Here is a 21,946-nt window from a genome sequence, read left to right as displayed (position 1 = left end):
AGAAATATGGCGTTTATCTTCCCGCCACATGGCGGGAAGGGAAACGTTCTTGCATTCTTTCCTCATGACAAGTAGCGTTTTGAGCCGCTGCCGCCTGAGACCCTGTGCCAGCGACCAGATGTGGTTTCCAGCTGCCCCTTGAGGATGCGGCCCTCGAAGCACCGGCTGGCTACCGCGAACGGGTAAGCCACAGCGATGAGGTGAGTGTCACCCAAATGGCATAGTGCGACATAGCGTCGCTCATCGCAGACTCATAAAGCATGCTAAACGTATTATGTGGGTTGCAACCTGGGTCGGTTCTTGACATTTCTTATACTCATTCTAATAATATACATAAAATTACTGAGGGTAAGCCAACGATTCTCACCGGTCATGACGAGGACTGCTACCGCGGAAAGCACTAAGCCCAGGGAGATGCAAACACAGCCTAGCAGGCAGAAATAGGTTTGTCCGTCGGCCCTGAGGCGAGAGAAAGAGCACGTCGAAAGTCAAATTGCAGCTCTGCTGCTGCTACCGAGAACCACACCTGCATTCAACCTATCTGAAAAAAAAAACCTTGCTTTACAGATTTCAGATGTTGCCTAACTTCCACTTTGTTTCCTCACTTCCTGATTCCTTCTTTTTAACCTCATCTGACTGACCATTTTACGGTTTGTGCATTTTTCGAAGCATAAACAATAGGCTGTCCAATTTTTATTTTATGTGTACAACGTAAATACTTTGCTGTATGCCTTTTAACGCAAGTCGCTGCATATAAATTTTTACGCACATCATTATGTGCTTCAAAGGTACTATCGCCCTTTTAACGTTAAATATATGCCTGCCTGAAACACGTTTGATGTTAAGATGTCCGTTGCCACCAGGGGGCCACCACCGCCGTCATGCTTCTCAGCAAAGCAGATGTTCTACGGCTGCTCGCTCCTTGTTAACAAGGACGAAATGCGGTTGAAAAGAGAAAAGAATCAAACTGAACCCATCAGGATTTCTCTGACGGTCGCGGTTGCAAGAGCTGCTGCTTTTGCTGAAAATGATGGACATTATTATCATTATAATGTCATGGCTCGCACACATAGAACGCGAGAAAATGACCTGTCCGATGATGAAGTGGAACCTCCGTCTCCCAGCTCAAGAGCCCAATGCTACAAGGCCACAATGACACGCATGCTTGCCACGTGCCAACGCCAAGTAGCTTCGTCACGCAGCAGGTACGAGAGAGCACGTGCGTGTGAGAGCACGTGCGTGTGAGAGCACGCGTGCTCACAGCAAACAACGCCTTTGTCCTAATGGCGTCACTGCGTGAACCTCTCACAGCGTGCATTAGCATGAGCTGTTGCTTGCATACCGGCACAGCTTGTGGATGCTGTAGTGAAGAAACACAAACATTGCGTAACATTCAAGTGGGGACCTGTGCGGTGCATAAACATAAACATTGCATGAGATTAAGTCCTATGTAGAAATTTCTAGAAAATGAGTTTTGGTTAATTAGAATGTGACTGCCTCCAAATTCGCCATTCAAATAACTGTCCACAATGTTCAAACAAAACGTTAATTAACGTTTTTTCGTTAGTCTTCTGATGATGACGTTACTAGCGGCAATGCACGCGCTCCTCGCTAGAAAGCTTGTCTGCAGGAACGCCACGTTCCTACTTTTTATAGCTTTCTCATAAAAGATCTGTATGGTCAAAAGAAAACACCCTGTATATACGTACATAAAAAAAACGATTTGCACACCTCATGTACACTTCGTTTTTTTACTGCAATAAACTTCATTTCATAATGAACGCCTTCGGCACGAACGCTTGACCTGCCACCTAGGAACGCCAACATATATTAAAGCGCTATTAAGGCCAAAATTGAGCCTCAATAATCTTCCAAGAACAAGTATATTCAGTGTACGGGATCACAAGGCGCTTTTTTCTTGACTTACCTCTCAACGCTTTAGTATGATTATTGAGCATCGGCAATGTTATTTCCCTTTATTTGAATGTTAGGTGTTGGCTGCACTTACCTGCTTTCAGTTTGAACTGGAAACGTACGTAAACAGGGATTGAAACAAGATAAGATTAGATTTCTAGTATTGCCTGAAGGAGATCAACCATCATGCGTACTTACTGCCACTAGACGAGTTCCAGTACGATTGTTCTGTTAAAAAAACGAATGAAATGTTTAAGTACGGGGTCATTACAAGTCACCAGCTTTCTCGTTTCTAAACTGCAGCAGCCACGGCCTTCCATTTCTTTGTCACCTTCACCTGACCGAAGGGCAGGCTGTTCGAAATGCCTTAAATTAATATCAATTCGAAGTCCTGACGCAGTGGAGTTGGCGTTGTGGTGTGAAGCCCGAGGGCGCGGGTACGCATCCCTGTCGCGGTGGCCACATTTTCGTGGAGGCTGAATGCAAAAACGTCCCTGTACCGTGCATTTGGCCCACGTTAAACAACCACAAGTTGTCAGAATCAGTCTGGAGTCCCCAACTACGGCGTGCCTTATAATATCTTGTTTCCGGCACGTAAAACCCCAGAAATAAATTTTTCTAATTTATATTGTCGCAAGATGCATCATTTGCCATTTAACATGAGCCTAATTACGGTCGTCATATTTCAGCGTTCCATCCAAGTTTCACCGTCGCGTGGTGTCGCGCGCGATTAAAGAGTGCAGTACATTCGAAAAAATAAAAATAATAATCTTTGGAGGAAATTATGCAAAATAGAAGTGAGGCGCGCAGACAGGACACAAGAGCAGAGAAGTGGACAACCGGTCTGCGCGCCTCACTTCTATTTTGCATAATGAATCCTTACCAACTAGCTCAGCTTTCTGTCGTTCTTTGGAGGAAATACCTAATTTCTTGGGTATTACGCGCAAAAACCATCATATGATTATGACGCAAGCAGTACAATAGCGACTTCGAAACAATTTTGACCAACTGGGGTCCTTCAACATGAGCCCGTTACATGGTACAGGATTTTTTGCATTCTGTCCCCACCGGAATGCGGCAGCCACGGGCCGGTTCGAACCTGCGACCTTGCCTGAGCAACACAACGCCATAGCCGCTGAGTGGCCACGGCAGGTTCAACTTTATGAAACTCGTTTTGTTGTTTTCCCGCAGAGAAAAGGCCGCGTAATTGTGCCTTTGCTTGTGCCATATGTCACTACATCGCTGTGCGAGTCGCTATGCGTGGTTCCTTTGTGATGCCATCTGCTCCCACCGGAGGTAGAAAGTTTAAGTGGAGCACGCACCGCTACGACTCAGGCAGAAGAGAGGCGCGACATGGAGCCGCGTGGCCCCTTGCATGTAACTTCAATTAAAGCAGTGCTTAGGGGCAAAGGGCAAGTAAGGCAAAAGACCAGAAACCAAAATGGCAGAGGGAACGCTTGTCCTCAAGTGACTTGTAATTTCGTAGTTTGAGTGGCACCCATGAAAGGACAGAGAGGGGTTGTACAGCCCGTATGTGCATGCCCATCAGCATCATTCATGCGCTCGATGACTCGTGATGGGCATGCGGTACAGCTCCACAATATTGCGAGCGGCACTCCAACGAAAATGGGACAAACCATCTCGACCATGTGTGTCTAGCCTCGGCGTTGGCTTTCCCGGCATCGTCGCCCGTTATTGAGTACTATGTGTATATGCTGGGACAACTTGGTGGGCTGCGCTGTTCATTGCTGTTGCGCACTTAGACAAATGATCAGGGATGAAGCCCACTATGCCAGTGCCGTTTACCTGAGCGTCAGTTACGAAAAAGGGGCGCAATCGTTGAAGGACTCCATCTGTAGCTTATGGCACCAGCTTGCATGTTAAATGCGTCGCAGGTTGGCCCGAACGGCGAAGCACCGATAGCAAAACCGAATAATCGGGCTACTAAACCACCTAAGATTCGTAATTTTATTGGTTGCTCGAATAGCAGCAAACATTTTATTAAGTTATTGGAATGCATCATGTAACCGCACAAAAACAAGGGACAAAGAAGGAACACACAAGACAGGCGCGGAACTTCAACTTACCGCGCCTGTCTTGTGTGTTCCTTCTTTGTTCCTTGTTTTTGTGCGCTTACATGATGCATTCCAATACCGACCACCAACTAGCCCGCTTATCACGGTTAAATATTTTATTAAGTTAACCAGCATAGGTTCACCCGCTCACAAGGAAACAAGATCTCACTCGATAACCGCGAACATGGGCTGCCACAACACTGACAGGATGCAGAGCGCAGGCACAAGGGAGCGAACGGTTTTGTGCGGCATCTTGCTTCAGCGCGTCTCTGAAAGTTCTAATTATAAGACCGCAAGGCACCGTCCCTCCCTCCCCTCCTCTTCCTCTGCCCTCCTCCGCACCCCCCCCCCTCTCAGCCCCATGTCGTCATCAACTGCCTTGGAATTACGCAGCTGCGGAAGCAATTTATCAAACATTCTGAAGAAATAACCCTTAGCGACGCTAAAGGAGTCGTGTGCAGTTTACTTACGGTAAGATGACGGGAGCAAATGTTCATCGCCTGCAGAAACAGAAGGTTCCGTTTACTTCCCACTCTTCCACCACTTCTTTCAGATCTAAAAAAGTACGGGCCGTGAATGCAAGCGCCTGCTTATGTATTTTATACGCAAATGAATATAGATACCAGCACTACAGTATTTGTGTCAATCAAGCAATACCTGTAATCTCTCTTTATGAATGGAACACGAAATATATATCATTTTGAATGCTGTTCAACTTCGCCGCGTGAAGGAAAGGATTTGTCATACCGAATGTACTGCACAAGGAGTAGCAAGGACACAGGAAAAACGGGCTGAAGGTGGTGCACACTGTTTCGTTGGCGTAAATTATTTTGCGAGCAGTATGCGAGTTGAATGTGGGCCTGTCCCTGAATTGAATGCAGGCCCTCCCATGTCGTGAACGCAGGCGCAGAAAAAACTGTTTCGAGTAACTTCTCGCGGTAATTATGCATTTTTAGCAATTACTATTGACCACAAATTGAACGTTCTTATTACAGGCATTTGTTTTAAACCCTCAGAAAGAAATTAAGTTCTGAAATTTTACATGTCTAAACCACAATGTTACTCCTAGGCGCCTGCAGTGGTGGACTCCGTCACAATTCTTAACACCTGGGGTTCCCCAAAGTGCAATTAAATTTAACTAGGCGAGAGCGTCTTTGCATTTCTCCGTCATCAAATTGTCGCCGCCTAGGTCGGGATCGATGCGCGAATTGTCGCTCAGCGGCGCAACGCCAGCGACACTCAGTTATCATAACAGGTTTTTCACCAACTCATTACATATTCACATGATCATGAAGGACTCAAGGCACCTCGCCAATGACAACCGATTTGCTTTTGACATTTCTATATTTTTCTATAATACGCTGCGGCGTAGAAAGCTGACAGTGCAATTGTTTGGATAGCGGGCAACCTCGTGAGTAGGAAGGCACATGGAGCGACTACTGTCCGGAATTGGTCACCGGTGTCACTACGGAAGGATTGTGCGCGGCATAAAAATGTGCGCAGATGTACGCCCCAAGTGAGCGCTATATATTATACCACATTCCACACTGGCGGTGTGAACAGCGCCGCCATAACATTCATGGGCAGAGTCTATGTTGACGTTTCCAGTAAGTCATGTTCGTCTGTGCTGTTTGTTAAATATATCGACGTTCAATCAGTCAGTCCCGATCAACATAATTGTTCCCTTTTAGGTGTAGCGGCCTCCACCGAGCGTTGGAATTGTTGATACTCGATGTTTGTAATCGAGAAGCTTGGCTGGTCAGCTCAGTATGGCTGATCACAACAAGACAGCTTTTAGTTTTCATTGTGTCTATGCTGGAGTCTGTTAATCTAGGTGAGGTTCTCATCAAACCTAAGGCACAAAGGTTTCAAGGGTAGTAGTTTGTCTAATTAGCGATGCGGCGTCGAATAACTCCTTCGATGTACGTTGAAGAGAAGTAGAAGATCAGTATAGAGTGACATTCTATAGTATGAAAGGTGCATTTACGCTAATTTTGCACCAATAGGTTGAATACCAGATGAAAAAATGTGTGAAAGCTTCTTTTTTAAAAATTTCCCACAGGAACCCCATCATCAGTGTGTCAGTGTGACGCCATGAATTTGGATTGTTATGGCTCAGCGCAAGTTCTTGAACCATGCTAAGGCAAATCTTTGACTGTTTAGAATAGAAGGTATCCCCCTCTTCCACTTTCTTTACCAATAAAAAGCCTTCAACGGACGCTGTAAAATCTTATGATGTCCTTATAAAGCGGATGAGGAAACTTCAAGCTGGCGCCAAAACTTGTGGTTTGTTTTTACCTCTTCTCTGGCTTGTTGAGTCTCCTGTCACTTTAAATGTATATTTTTTGCTATATTACGAAGCTAACTGTATAACACAGCTGAAATATTTTCTCTCATTAACAATCAGCAAGAAGTCATGCCTTTCTAAACTATTTGAATTGGCGTCTTCAATGCAACACTCGTCAGCGTAAAACAACGTTTTGTTTGTACTATTGGTAAATAGTTGTTTCAAGAAAAGAAAGCACGAAGTAGACTCTTGCGTTCATTTTATATTTTTTGTCCTTGTAGAAGTTCGCTATGGCGGTAATTAGAGAGCTGGCCGTAAATGGTCGGAAATATTTCAAATCGACCTTAATACACGCCGGAGTGAGACCGACAAAGGTATTTACAAGCAAGCTGCTACTCACTCTGCAGTGTCATCTGTGAGCTGTACGACTCAAGGCCTGGAAATGAAAAAAGGGCAACTCAATTTCGGCAGTATAATTAAACCACAACTTGAGAAGCTGTCTTTACTTATATATACACTAATAGCCATGGCATGCATATAAGTTGCTTGCTAGTCGGTTTAACACCTAACAAAGAGGGCACAAATAAAGAAGCGTGCGAGAAATGTGCTCCTTTCACATTTTGATCACATACAGGAAAAATTCTAGATTGTAAAAACCTATGTATTTAGTGGCCGCGAGCAACGATATTGCTTGGCAGTGTTTTGATAACTTCAAATTATAAAGGCGAAAAAGAAAAGGTGAGGCAATGTTAACGTGTGGATCCACATGTCTTGCATGTGATTAGTAATGTGCTGGGAATGATTCTTTCTTGTAACTATGCTAAACACCTTAAACTGCGGCAGTCTAAAGTTTAATCTACTTAGTATTTTGTTCAGTACAGAACAAAACAACTTATCCAAGTGGAATTACAAATGTCTATACGAAGCTTGGATATTAATACACAACTACAACGCTCATTAAAGGTGTAGAAGTCGAGGGCCTTTCAGGCTTTCATTCTCCAAACCAGAACTAAAACTGAACGCTTTAAAGTTTATACGTACGTTAAGTGTAGCAGTTACTACAATTACATGGCACAGATGGGACGAAATCGAATTGAATGTAACAGAGCACGATGGGCGACCGGGTATCACGTGAAGGTCTTTCCGGATAGCGTAAAAATCAGAACAACAGAGTGCTGAGGTGTCATATAATTCCAGGTCGTTGTGACGGTGAACGACAATTGCTACCAAGCGTGTAGTTTAAGATCATTTGGAGTGCTGGTGCCCAGAGAAAGCAAGAAACACTGAAGACGTAAGGGTAAGAACGTCGGCCGTAGAATCAACCTTAGTTTGTGCGCTATCCATAAACGTGACACCGTACATTCAACAGTGATTGTTGCTGCTCATGTCCGCACTCTCCAGAATGTAGTGCTACAGAATTCGAATCACGTGCGATATCTTGTATTAGACGAGCTCTTTGCTAAAGCGGATAAGTTAAATTACCGCTACAGAAATACAACGTGCACAGGACGAGAAGACAAGCTTAAACACTACCCCAAATGTTTATTCACTCACCCAATTCCTAATTGAAGAAAAAAAAGCAGTACCACAAGACAAGACTCTTCTTGTCTTTTGTCTTTTATGACTAATATTTTCCTTCAACTTGGTCCAAATTTAAACGCTACTGCTCAGTTGCTAAATTACCTAAATGTGATATGTGCGTGAACCCCTTCCCATTGTTAAGCAGTTACGAGCAGCACTTGTCTGTCTTCTCTTACTGTGTGCGTTGTCTTATTTGTAGCGCTAATTTACATCACCCGGCCAACTAGCAAGGCAACTAGCAACGGCAAGGATAACTAGCCGAAAAAAGTCATTGTTCTTCGCTGTTTACCTTGCGGCAACATTTAAGAACTTTTGGATGGCATAGGCACCTATTGCGGTGAGTGACAACTTGAAAACAGTGATAACCTGGTAAAAGACGGTTGCCTGCGCAAAGCAACACATTGCGTGACAATAAAAGTCCCGAAGAATACGTTCACTTCTCCCGTCCTTGCTGCGAACGTCGAACACGAGGTGTCAACAATGACTCCACTAGATTATAAGCTTACCCCTCCATGTAATCGTGTTGGCTCAGCCCGACTCGAAGCTCACTCATCCCGACCAACTGGAGCTTACATCAGTCATGATGTTTAGATCAACCTGAACAATTCGTCATGTCACGCAGACCGAAAGCGCTAGCCGGTCGTGGTGAGCGCGTGTTGGGGTTAGCGTAGCTGACCGCACGGTGCATGCATTGACTTATCCCGACCTACTGGTGTCGTTCATATATTCGTGTATAACGGTTGGATCAGCTCTTCGAAGCCAGGAGTGATACAACGGGCACGATCGCGGGCTGTTGGAGCAATATCTAACCGTTACGCGCGCTGCCGGGTGGTGCTGTCTGAACGAGAGGCAGTTGTTGCCTCAAAACATGGCAGTTGTCCGAAATCCGAAGCGAAACGCAGTTATCCCTCAAGTCGACTCGACCTCGATCTTTACAGCTTAATGCAAACACGCTAACAGCAAGCGTATACAGTACTGAGAGTGTCTTAGAGCTGACTTACTCATGATTTCAAGTGGATGAGACTTGCGGCTCGAAAGAACAAAAAATCTGTTGGGCGATTTTCTTCGTCTTCTGTCAAATTTTCGCAGTACCCACGAGGGCGAGTAACCATGTTCGCAAAGAAGGCACTTCTTGATCCTACCACGGTGATGATGACGATGAAGAAGCCTCAATTAATGGCACAAACCGGCTGTGGGGGATAGGCCACGCACCGGGTAGTACGTGACTCAAAAATGACACCAATTAGTTAATAAAAAAATCACCACCCGACCACTCCGTACAGATGCTTAACGAGCGAAGCTGAAACGTGCGGCCCTGTTGTTTATCACTAGGTCAATCTCGAGAGTTGAATAAACGACGACTCGGTAGGCTGAAGGATCCGCGGTAAGCAGTTGTTGCTGGCGCTCTGCTGCACGGGTCAGTTCTTGTGCATGGGCTGCAGCATCGGCACAACGTAGACGAGGCCGTTCCTAGTTCTGCTCGCGGCATTGCTCATTCAAAGCTGCCTGCTCCTCAGGGGTACGTATGACGCGTGGCCTACCGGAGCCGGAGAGAAACTGCTGCGCCGGCGCTTGGGCGCGACGGAGAGCAAGGACGTCACTAGTGGCGCAGCCAATCGCGTGCCCTTATTTCTTGATGTTCTTTCAGCGCATGCGCATGCGGTTGCGCCGGAGGAGTTTCCATCGTACAGGCGACAGACGGACAGATGGACAAATCGGCTAGCCATATACCGCTTGGCTGTAATTAGTGCTCATGCAAGCGCCCGTTTGCTGGCCCAGCACCTCTTCCTCTTGAGCATTAATGTTCACGTTCATTATTACACCATTTCCGCCTAGTAAATTATTTAGATGTACCTGTCTGTTTCAACGATAAAATTCGAGAAGAGTTTTGTGTGAGTAGTATTCGCGTTTTTATTGGTTGTCGTCAGCCTATGTTTAACTTCATTGGAAAAAACGGCTTTTGTTTCTGAGTTTTAGTTGCGCCTGTCCCCCATGAAATGAAATGAATGAGTGGCCACTAACAACACTGCTTCTTTAACGTCGAAAGGTTAATTGATTCAGATAATAAACCTCAAATATTAACGGTTATGTTGAAGGTCAGTTTTATCTGGTGCATCGTCACTTTTACATGGGAAAAGAAACCTTCCTTACAGATCCAAATACAGTATTTTGGTTTCGTTCAATGCCTTCCCACCATTCACATCTTTCAGCTAACCCTCAGATTAAGTGCTGCAAAAGTGTAGACATTGCTCATTATGTAGCTTTTTGCTTCCACTAAAAGCAACAAAAATGCTAATTGTAATGCTAGCACAAAAGGGGCAGTCTGGATTAGGCATAGAATTTTGTGTGTGACCTGTCGCTTAAATTGATAGGGAAACGTCATTTCCAACAGGGTAACGAAAGTGCTAAGACGATAAAAAGTGGCGCCCTGCTAGAATTTTTCTTAGTGGGCGCCAAGAGAAATGAAATGTGCTCGAAGGTGATCTTTATAACTAAACAATTTTAATCTCGTTCCAGATAAATTTCAGCTATAGTGAAAAATTTGCTATGCAAATCGGAAAACATCTTCAACGATTTTTGCTCATGGAGGGCACTAATGTGGAAAAAATTAGGAGTAGAGTAATGAGGTGGCAAACGTTCGAACCATAGGAAGTGTTCCAACCGTATTGCAAAAACCAGCGTCACTGGGACCCAGTGCGCCGGATTATGGGCCCAGTGCAGCGCGCTGGACGCTGGGGCGCTGGGAAGGCGCGGCGTACTGGGAGGCACTGGCTACTCGTGCGAAAAACAGCTCTAGCGCGTTAAATATGCGGTGCCTGGACACCGTATATATTTTTGTGAATACAGAAAGCAAGGAAGAGCGCTTTAGTGCAATAAAAAAAGAAAAAAAAACGTAAAAAATAAAATTACTCTGACAGGGATTCGAACGTCCGACCTACAGATCCCAAGCCCGTCACTTTACCACTACGCCACGCCATCTTTTTTTTTTCTTTATTTCCAGACAATCAATAAATACATCAATACATACTGCTCCCACCATCTGACAATATTCACTTTCCCACCGCTGCGCTTGAAGCTTGCGGTTGAGACTACAAAACTTTCATTTTGGCAAGGGCATCCATCAATGACAACAGATCATCGTCATACGCTAACTTCTGAAAAACTTCCCGCAGTTTACTGATATTCTCAGCAAAATACGAGTTTACTGTTCTCACATTTATATCACAATTCCTTACAGCCATGCGGTTTCTCCAGATACTGTGAAGGCCGAGAAGAAAGAACATGTCATAAGGTATACTGTCTTGCACTGTGGATAGGTAACGGATACCATGCGCTGTTAACGGCAATTCTTTTTTAATAGTTCTTTGCATAATATCCCAAAAGAAGACCGCACTCCAACAGTCCAGAAAAACGTGTTCTATAGTTTCTGGTTTCTTGCAAATCAAACAGTTAGTCCCCCATGGTAAATAGTCCCCTCCTTCTTCTAGCCATGTTTTTACAGGCAAGGTATTAGTATGTAGTTTAAAAAAGAATGTTTTCACTCCTCCTGGTACAATCATTCGTTTCACACGTTTTAGGACAGCTTTCCCTTGGCCTTCACGGTACATTAATCGATATAATGGTTCTGGGAACATAATATCTATTAAATCCGAGCTTATCCGCTTACGACTGACTGCAGCCAAACATTCTATGGAAAAGTGGTGGTTTAAAAATCTAAATGCTACGACCACCTCACGTAAAAATTTACTCGTTGCGGAACACCCACCCTCCCTCATCGAGACAACAAAGTTAGGTAAGACATTGCTCAATCGGACTTGAATAACTGATCGTAAGAAAGGATTTGTCGTGTCTCGTAAGAACAAAGACTTATACTTAAAACTTATACTTAAAACTTATACTTAAACTTATACTTAAAGCAACTGATTTCTACTACGCCACGCCATCATACGGAAATTTGCGGATAATTTGCCATGTCAAAGCCGAGAAGCAGTTTGTTTCGCAGAGCTACATCTCGTACAGACATGGTTGAAGCGCTATCGCCCAGCAACTAAAACTCACGCCTGCACCAGAAAGAAAAAGTTGCTGTCCGTATTCAGCAGTATGCTTGGAAGTATGCTTGACCTCTACGCCACTGCTGCTCGGCCAAGGCAGATTATACCTGCTTGACCCGTTGGTCCCCCCCCCCCCAAAAAAAAAGGAGAGACCGAACGGGTGTACTTCTGCTCCCGATTTATTGGGGCAGCGAATAAATAGTGACCCCAGGCGCACCTTTGTCGTCACCGTCGCCGTCACCATGATGTTACGTATAAAGTCCAAAGACTCAATCTGGCCTCAGCAGGGGAGGAAGCGCGGAGGAAGCGCGCTGTCTTCAAACGGGCTCATGGCAGCGGGATAGGGGAAGGAAGGGGGGGGGGGGGTACTGTAGTGCTTTAGCAGAAACTGGCCGCGCGTGGTGGCGCGGTCACTATTTTGTAAGCGATCAGCTTTGGAGGCACAGTCTAGGCGCACCGACGGCTCGTAGCTTTGCGTGTGCTGCGTTGGCGCCGGTCAGTTTGCGTTTAAGTGATAGACAGTACGACGGTCACTTCGCTCACTGCTACTGCCGCACTTCCTCAAGCAAGAGCTTTGACAGCGAGTGTCAAAGATCATCGAGTGCGGTGTGTTCATGTTTGCCTGTGTGCGCTGACACCATGATTTCTAATCTAGTAATTAAGCGAATGTTTAAAAGTTTATAGGGCCGATAAAACTACTATCCGTTCCCTGAATTTGCTATCGCAATCAATGCTTCAGCTTTCGGGTGAAACTGGGACGATTTACAGCGAAGCTGTTAAGGGCTAGTTCCCCCAGGATCATTTCCGTGTGTAGAGACAAAACTCCCCATACGCGGGCCGGTCCCAAAGATAGCAAAATGCCGGGTCGACCGGCGGCGGAAATGCAATTCGCCATAAAGGGGCCCATATACACAGCTCCGCTGGTCAACCTTCTTCACAGATTGGAGGAGCAGTGATTTTTTTTATAGACTCACTAGAAAAACATCGGGGCTTTCAACTATATGTTTATTCTGCACTCACTGGATAACTTTCGAGATTCCACCCTCCTACAATGAAAAAGGTTTATCGACCTCACGACTATGAATAATAAATGGATTAATGTTGTACGTGATCTACCTCATACAGTTTGCAATAAGTGGCCTGATTCGTTTTCATTCATTTATAAATGGAACTTATGTAAGCTTGTGCAACCAACAAGTGCCATGTTCACCCACTAGTTAGCCAAGTGGAAGTTAGGAAATTACCCAGATGGCATCATTGTTGTAATCAGAATCATCAAGATTTCGAGGAAAAAAAAAGAAGATGACTAACGAGATGTTAATTTTCGAGCGACAATAACCGTCACTTATTCAGGACCAAAAATAAAAACGATTACCTTGTTAAAATTTCAAACTGACTTTCGCCTATTTAACTTCACACTTTAATGAACCATTTTAAAACATTTCCTGCCAAATATATACGGTATATGTTTTCTGAAATGTCTACAATATTTTTGACCATGCACTAATAGGTTTGCACGCATATACTTTATTATTCTAACTTTAAATTTGGTTGGATATTCTTGCACAAAACACTAAAGAACTGCATGACATTGCCAGCATTGTGGCCAATGCAACCTGCAGTGGGTAATCACCACAGGCGGGTACGTCTCGTGGCCGAGATCGTGCCATAATTAAGTGTAGCAGCAAAGGAAGAAGAATGACAACCGCCTCGGTGATCTCTCCAAACATGGCTTCTCCCCTCGAAGCCCAGCAAGCGCGTAAGTCACTTGGAACGGTCGGTGGTACTAGCACCAGCAGGCACAAGGGTTGTTTGAAAGCGAGCTGGTTTCGATTTCGAAGCGACAACGACATGTCTTCCGGTGCTCCCTGTTCGGGACGATCTTTCTATGAATTGAGCTGCAACGGCGGTAAAATTTGGTAATGCTAAACATTGCGCGGCCCCAACTACGCACATGAGGAAACCACGGGCATAATTATTGCGAAGCGAAGATAATACCTTGTCTACCACTCGCAGTGCCGTTGACATGTTCTGCACTATGATCCTAGGCCTAATAGGTATATGGCTATCAGATTACGGCTGTGTGTCGTGTTAAGGGACAATTGCGAAAAAGAAATCTTGAGCCCTTTACGAAGTTACCCTTATAGAGTACCGAAAATACCTCATTACCTTGAGAAGACCTTTTGTAAACTAGAAAAGGCTCAAAGAAGACGCGTGGTGTCGCCACCTTGGAAGTTCTCACAACAACCCCCGGGACGTCACAGATTTCGGCGTTGTCTACTCGGGCCGGTAGTGAAGTTTCTATCGGCAAAGGTGGACAACATTGTTTTCTAAAATGGTCAGAGAGTGAGCTTAGCTAGTACCAAGAAGTTCTACTGAGGCACGGCGTGGCGTACACAAAGTGCTAGTTCGAAATCGATCACTTCAAGCTACCGCACCGGCGATGGCATGTTGGCGCGAAATCTAAAGGACGAAATCTTTACCTTCATATTTTTCATGTATTACGTGACTTGAAAATTACCTACAAGGGGGTACTAAAAGATCACTTTATTAGCCTAAAGCGATTTACTGCTTCCCTTTAGATTGCTTATTAAGAACACTGCGCCATGCTGTAAAGTTTTCTAATCAAATCGCATCACCTAAACAACCGCAACCAACTACTCTATTTCCCTTCCGTTGCACCTGTAATTGGACTACAATAGAAAACGCATACCGTTTTGAACTCATAGCAAGCCGCGTGAAACCGCGTACATTCTGGTTAACCATAAGAATGGCGTCGGCCTCTCGTATTTTCTCACTAGTTCATCTTGCGTTTTTACTGATCTCCCCTCCAAAGGAAAGTTCTTTCTCCCTTCTTAGAATTATTGCATGTAGACCTCATCTTGTGAAACGTCCTCCAAATGTGCTGTAAATAAACAATGCTAATATTTTTTTCTGGATTTGACGTCGTCGAAATTCACCGGACGCTGCCGCCATCGCCTTGGCAGCCTCGAATTCAGCTGAGCGATGCCATAGCCACTGGTCTACTTCAGTGGGTTGGATTTTTCAAACTACTAAAAATAAAGGGCGATTATTGTCATAACTGACCTAAATACTTACCGCTAACCTAGAATAATGGCTGCTTTTGGAAATAGCTTCAAGTTTCAGTAAAAGCGCTACGCTTTTTAATGTAAGTGCATTTGCGTAGGCCTCGCAAATGTGACACCATGGCCATGGATGCTTGAATACCGCATTTTTTTATGGTAGTTCGAAAAACGAGTGAAATATGTGGACGATTGATAAAAGGGACCTAAATAAAAGATGGCCGTACGTACTCGCGATAACCAGGATGTGTCGACGTGAAGTTGCTATGGATCCTGGTCACTAGCGCACTTTTTGGATGCCTTGGACGATGTTGTGCTGAGGCATACACGCTTTAACAGCACGTATTCGTTTCACCTTTAGGTAGAAGGTTTCTCGAGGATTCGGTGGCGTCCGAGTCAATATATAGCAGTAAGTACAATCAGGCCTTTTTTTATTCGCATATTATAGTTCTTACGAGAGATCCGCAATTCTCACAAAAAATAAACGAGTTATCTTAGACAGGGAAATAATTTCCCGTGGAACAGTTACCAGCAAGTGTAAATGTAACCAATGTGCTATCGTTATATTTTGCGGGTTAATGTTTATTCATACCGCATATTTAACGAATAACCTTCCTGTATCACTTGTATCAATGATGCAATATGAGTAAAGAAACAATACGTTTGCAGATAAGGTCGTGGGATCGAAACGCGGCCACGGCGGCCGCATTTGGATCAGGGCGAAATGCGAAAACAGCGGCGTGCTTAGATTTAGGTACACGTTAAATAACCACAGCTGGTCCAAATTTCCGCACTTGCCCTCTACGCGGTGCTTCATAATTTGATTGTGTTTCTGGCACGGTAAACCCCAATAATATAATTTAAATTGTGACGTTTGCAGAGAGTTTTATGATGTTCCAAAAGCAATTTACCCCCAACTTGTCGCACAATATTCCGGAAGATGCCGGCATAGTGGCTATGCACTGCACTCACCCGCTGAACCAGGCACCACTCTCCTAGCGAAATGTTCTACAACCATCACGATACCGACAGCAGGCTCCCAATGAACGGGTGTAGTGGAAGGCACAAGAGCATAAAGCAACGGGCATGCCCAAAGTCATCTCCCCATACCAGGCGCTTGCTTCAGTGGACGGCGTAAGAAAGGAATTTGGCATGTGCTCGCAGATGCTTTACTGTAGTGTACCCACGGGAACATACATGGTGGGCTGCCTACTAAGTGTGGTATTTTACCCACTTATACATCAGGTACACAAGTACTGACCAAAGTATCATTGTTTTTTCCTCACAGGACGGCCCTCGATGACAATTGACGAGCGTAAGATCACGTGGTCACTTCTTGCTTTTATCGCTGTGAGTAGCGCGTCTTAACTCACTTTGTTTCTCGTTCTTTACAGTGGAGACGGCCAAATTGTGAGTACATGCGTGGCGTCGGCGCGATGGTAAACCGCGTAGTTGTCGATTTTCGAGCTCCATGTGTTCCCCGGAACGCAGTAATATTTGCCGCGATACCAGTGCTTTTGGGTCAGTATTAGTATGATTACAGAAACGAACGGTTCCGCTTTTCAACAGTCAATGATGGCATTACCTTACAAATGCATTGTGCAATTAACGTACACACACGGGTAATTTGGTATTGGGGAATGCTGAAAGGGGAGGTCAGTTTGTGCTGCTTTGAACAATAATCATCAATACATTGCGCTTTTCTTCTCTTCTGCCTAGTTCTCCTGATCTGAACCTACGTATACCACGTGGCGATGAACACATTCCGCGTGCAATTATTAGCAAAAAAAAAAAGGCCACAAACTGCCGGTGGAACCGACTGGCTTAGGTAGCGTAATTTTATATGCGCAGGCAAAACCAACAGGACGAGTTCGTTTGTATCATCGGATGCATCTTGGGAACTATCGTCTTCCTGGCGTGCCTGGTAGGCGCTTTTATCCTTCTATCTCGAGGTGAGAAATCTGCTTTTCGTGCTCCTCACTTGTCCTCGTGTGATTTGGTGCCTCTTGACAATATTTACAGTGTGAACGGATGAATTTGCAAATCGAGCGCCCCCCCCCCCCCCCCATTGGTGAACAGCCCGCTGCACAAAGCTTTACCTTCTTTCCTCCTCACTGCGTTTTAAGAAATTTCAGAAACTATATAACGTTTCAATTGGGGGATCTGAAGCTATCAGTTAGACCTGTTTTTGATAAAACTAGTGCGCCATTTTCTGCTCACTTCAGAAACCGTGGAGCGAACAACGGTTGCGGAACCTGAACATGGCATAGGCGGATCAGACGTAGATACGACGACCACTGTTTTTACAGCCGGTAAAAGCGTCCGACCAGCAAGTTCAATTGTGAGTTCCACTGTTGTGCCAGACACTGAGGGCATAGAGATAAGTTCAACGACGACGCCAGAGGCTGAGGACACAGAGACAACAGAGACAACAGAGACAACGGAGACAACAGAATTGGACGCGACGGAAACGACAGAAACGTACGGATATAAAGGTGAGCTTCCACCAATGCTCAGAAATTTTCTGTTTTTACATTTTGTCCTACAACTGAGGAGCTCTTCGCTTTGTAAGCTTTCTTTCCAGACTTATTAAATGCGACGTTTTTGATGTTACCAACACTTCTCGGCATGCTGGTTTTTAACGTGTCTTGAAATGTTTCTGAGAATATTCAGTCTTGACACTTACCGACATAAATCTTGTAAGTTATCAATCTAGTTTCTTGTGAACCAAATTCGGCTGACTGTAAGCGTGCCAGCTCCAATTGATGTTTTGTTAGTTTAAACAATGTCTCAAGTGAAAGCCTAAATCAGTTTAGGCTGATAAAGAATCCTTGAAGAACTCTAGTGACGCTGACCTTGCGGTTATAAGTCGACCCATACAAAAAAAAATGGTGATCAAAGTTTCGTTTTTGTACTTAACGCCGCAACCCAAACGTCAAGGATTCAAGGATCAGTGTAGCAGTGTGGTTGCAATTCGCCTTTGGTGTGTATTTTCTGGCGTAGCGTACATCTTCTCTGGATAAGAACCTGCGTTGTTATTGTAGGAGACGTAGGGCAGAAACATGGAGGATTACGAAAATGGTTCTACTTAAATTGAGGATGACACGACGAGCGATGGAAAGAATGATGGGTGTAACGTTAAGGGATAAGAAAAGAGCAGATTGGGTGACGGAACAAACGCGAGTTAATGACATCTTAGTCGAAATCAAGAAAAATAAATGGGCATGGGCAGGACATGTAATGAGGACGGAAGATAACCGATGCTCATTAAGGGTTACGGACTGGATTCCAAGGGAAGGGAAGCGTAGCAGGGTGCGGCAGAAAGTTAGGTGGGCGGATGAAATTAAGAAATTTGCAGGGACGACCCGGCCACAATTTGTACATGACTGGGGTAGTTGGAGAAGTATGGGAGAGGCCTTTCCCCTGCAGTGGGCTTAACCAGGCTGATGATGATGATGATGATGATGATGATGATTGACTAACACGTCCTATCATTTTTTTATTCTTATTGTCCATTTAAGGCGTTCGACATTCGCACTGTTGCTATCAACAGAGTGCTCGTACCTGATGCGTAAGCGAAAGGTAGTCAAAAGCTTGGGAGACAACACAATTCATTGACCACCTTCGTAGGAAATGAATATATTTTGGGGAGCGAAAAAGTTGTATCTATATGGTACGGCGATAGGCCGAAGCAGTACCAGTGTTTTCCCTTCGCTGTTTCAAAGCGAAGTATTAAAATAGTGAACCGTTTCTAGTCGCAGCTTGCTTTTGCAGTACACGCTAACCAAGAAAATGAGCACAATGTTCATCTGACCATTGAAAAAGAATGATAACTGATTCTTGCTATATGCGGCCTTTACCAACAAACGCGCTGAATACGATACCCATTATCAGAGGCGCGGTAACACCAGCATAAAATATCATATCTTTATCGTGTCCTTAAAGGTATTATCTTCATGGAAGACCAGATTACCAAGACTCAAACGCAAACAACGCACCTGATATTGGCAGCTTGTGACGATTTGTCCGACGACAACGTTTTCGTCCTGCATGGTAGTTCTTGCCCAACAAAACTGGGAACAAAGATGTATGTTAGTGGTTCCTTCGCTACCAAGGCTTTATAAAAGATGCTCAAAAAATATGGTTGGTTACGAGAATGAATCTCAGTCTTCGCTCCTCGTGAACTCTGCCGGGCACAGGTGGCGCCATGAACGTGGCCACTCCTGTTGACGTATACAGGTATCAAGGGTGGCATCTCAATTTTAATTTGACAGAAGGGGGTGGATAGTGTAAGTAAAGGAGTCTCCATTTTCATCTGGCGTGCAGGGAGGTACATTAGTTCTCATTTCGTGGCGAGGTACAGTTGGCAGGGTAACAAAAGAGGGGACAGGTGGAAATTTCAATGTTAACTTCAATCCCCTCCCATCGCCAACCCCGTATATTGGATGAAAGGATAAATTATGGGGTTTCACATTCCGAAACCACTAGCTGATTGTGAGCCACGCCGTAGTAGAGGACTACGGATTAATTTTCACCACCTGGGTTCCTTTAACGTGTGCCTAAATCTGCGTACACGTATATTTTTTGCGTTTCGCCGCCATCGAAATGCACCCGCCGTGGCGGGTACTTGATCCCGCTACCTCCTGCTTAGCAGCGCAACACCAAACCCACTAAGCACCAACGACCGGTGCGGTCTATCAGTGCCTGAGCCGCCAAATCGGGTATCATTTTGCGGACAACGTTCGACGTCTTTTCTCGTCGAACTCGGCGCAACTAGGTGACAAGTAATCGCATTGACCTCTACGAAATACCGGTTACCGTGGACGTCAACCCTAGCGGCCAAGTCGCCTGCGACACTCATGTGCGCATATTTTAACGAGAGAAGACACATAACTATAATTGCAGTAAAGTGCACGCTGTAGTTGGAAAACGTCACCAGATGTCGCTATCAGCTCTGCCAACAGCATTAAAAACAGTTAATTAGGATTATATTTATCCTACGTCCGTGCTAGGCAAATAGTGCAGCAGAAGGTCCTAGGACTTATGTATGTGGACGACGTGCTTCTATTTGCAAACAATTCAAGAAATTTACAGAGACTTGCGAATATGTGTGGCAACGCAGCAGTAAATATAGACTTAAAATTGAGAACAGAGAAATCGAGAACTATGTTCTTTAACGCAGAGACAAGTAATTACTTCGTGTCAAATCAGCAGTAAGTCACTTCCATATTCAAGCAATATAAATACCTCGGTGTGCATATAAAGCAGGAAAAAATTAGGCCAAGCTCCCGCCAAAATATACTGAAAATATTGAGCAAGTGCAATGCAGCAATAATGAAACACAGATCAGTCTGGGGTTACGTTAAGTATTAGGTGGTCTGTGGAATCTGGAGGGGAGCAATGGTGCAAGCTCTAACGCTCACGAAAGTCATTCTGTGCTTAAAAAGGGATATCTTGCCGGGTTTGGAAGTCAAGCAATGATCAGTAGGCCGATAGGCTTTCGATGGCCATGACAAAACCCCAAGTGAGGCAGTGCGGGTTGAAGTGGCTTGAGCCTCTATTGAAGTAAGAGAAGTGCAGAGCAAGATTAGTTTGGAAGAGTGCAGAGCAAAACTAGTTTTGAAGACTCAAGAACATGGATCAAAATAAATAGGCGGCTAAAGTGTACAAGTATCTGTACCGGAAAAGCGTGGACAGGCAATAGGGGAGCAAGTGAAGAATTTTGGCAACCAAGCACAGGGTGATTGAAAGTGTAAACAGACAACCAAGAGTGAGAGATGTGACAGCGATTTGGATGCAAAGGGTGGATATGAAAAAGACCATGGAGATTTACAATAATGGGAAGAAACAAACTAGAATGCTAAATTTGCGTGTTAGCACAAAGGGCAGTGCCGTGATATTTGAGGCTCCAGCTGGTTGCCTAAAGACAAGAACATACCGGAACAAGTATTCACAGCTAGATTAGGCATGCGCGTGCTGCAGCAAAAATACGAAGATAACTCAGCACATCTGAATGGAATGTGAAGGGATTGACACAGTGAGACCTGTAAATAACGTACACTTTCCAAAAGTGCTTGGATTTAAAGTGGACGGAATCATAAACCTACCAGCAGTTGAGTTAAGCAACACACATTTAGAGTATTGGCGTGGGGGAAAAGCCGCGAACAGATTGATACGACCACATCCGAGGCAGACATAGCATTACAAGGCAAGCGAAGCTTTGAGGAGAATATAAAGACATTAACGAGGTGCAAACAAAAATGCTAGTAGGAAAAGCCTGACCTGCATACCTGTTAACTCAAGCAGACAGGGTGACTGTTTTTTCACCGCCTCGTTTCAACGTGGATGCCAATAAATCGTCACGATCATCTCCGGCCGTCCACGTCTTCGCAAACTCGATAATTCGAAAGCTGCAAGGTGTTTACAGATCAGCGCCAACGCTGTGAGAAACGCTCGTGTTCACGCAGAGAAGCCGAAAATTGTCCGAGGCCCGCTTCTCTGCACCCTGAGCGTGCACTTCACGGAGACGAGTTTGTTGCCGGAGGATGGAGAGTGCAACATCATCTTCTACGAATCGTTCTACGTGAAGAACAGACCATCCGACTGGCAGGACTCGGGTCTGGACCACTTCTTGAAGCTCGGGCGCACCATGCATCAGACTAGCATCGGCGCCTCCTTCTCCCCAGTGTGAGTTTGATGACGCAGCGTTATGAGAGTGTTTTATCTGATCCGCAAACTTCGTCACGTTTATAGATTACTGGGTCACTGAAGCCACGAATGGCGTGAGCAAAGCGGTAGCCACATTTCGAAATGATTTGTCCAACTTCTATGCCTTTGAAACATTTTCGTATTGCGCGAAATCTTTCGTCGAAGGAAAATTACGAGGAGGCTATAGTTTACCGCTCTGCACCAGTAGGTAAGAAAAATACCGCAGCTCGTCGCAGTGCTAGCTGT

General features: G+C 44.9%; 2 protein-coding genes across 9 annotated transcripts in view; one reads left to right on the top strand and one right to left on the bottom strand.

Moving 5' to 3' along the window:
- LOC135913004 (uncharacterized) overlaps positions 1-21,946 on the bottom strand; it is a 156,088-nt gene that overhangs the window by 16,573 nt on the left and 117,569 nt on the right. For 5 of the 7 annotated variants that reach the window (XM_070524388.1, XM_065445627.2, XM_065445629.2 and 2 more), the window contains 5 exons: positions 6,677-6,712; positions 4,460-4,489; positions 2,113-2,142; positions 2,009-2,024; positions 368-459 (listed from right to left, as the gene is read on the bottom strand). In XM_070524388.1, the coding sequence (XP_070380489.1) occupies positions 368-459; positions 2,009-2,024; positions 2,113-2,142; positions 4,460-4,489; positions 6,677-6,712 (204 nt within the window). Of the gene's footprint in view, positions 1-367; positions 460-2,008; positions 2,025-2,112; positions 2,143-4,459; positions 4,490-6,676; positions 6,713-8,858; positions 8,954-18,990; positions 19,844-21,946 lie in introns of those variants that run through there. The other 2 variants (XM_065445632.2, XM_065445630.2) reach the window with 2 other exon arrangements.
- Positions 139-21,946, top strand: part of LOC135913007 (uncharacterized) — a 44,862-nt gene continuing 23,054 nt past the window's right edge. The window contains exons 1-7 of one of the 2 annotated variants that reach the window (XM_065445638.2): positions 13,552-13,668; positions 15,354-15,401; positions 16,281-16,307; positions 16,387-16,402; positions 16,844-16,944; positions 17,218-17,487; positions 21,460-21,679. In XM_065445638.2, the coding sequence (XP_065301710.1) occupies positions 13,608-13,668; positions 15,354-15,401; positions 16,281-16,307; positions 16,387-16,402; positions 16,844-16,944; positions 17,218-17,487; positions 21,460-21,679 (743 nt within the window). In that variant the 5' untranslated portion in view covers positions 13,552-13,607. Of the gene's footprint in view, positions 183-13,551; positions 13,669-15,353; positions 15,402-16,280; positions 16,308-16,386; positions 16,403-16,843; positions 16,945-17,217; positions 17,488-21,459; positions 21,680-21,946 lie in introns of those variants that run through there. The other variant, XM_070524392.1, reaches the window with a different exon arrangement.

The sequence above is a fragment of the Dermacentor albipictus genome, chromosome 8, assembly GCF_038994185.2.
Source record: "Dermacentor albipictus isolate Rhodes 1998 colony chromosome 8, USDA_Dalb.pri_finalv2, whole genome shotgun sequence".
Taxonomy (NCBI): Eukaryota; Metazoa; Arthropoda; class Arachnida; order Ixodida; family Ixodidae; genus Dermacentor; species Dermacentor albipictus.
The sequence above is the reverse complement of the archived record's forward strand: the minus strand, read 5'-3'. Positions and strand labels throughout refer to the sequence as shown.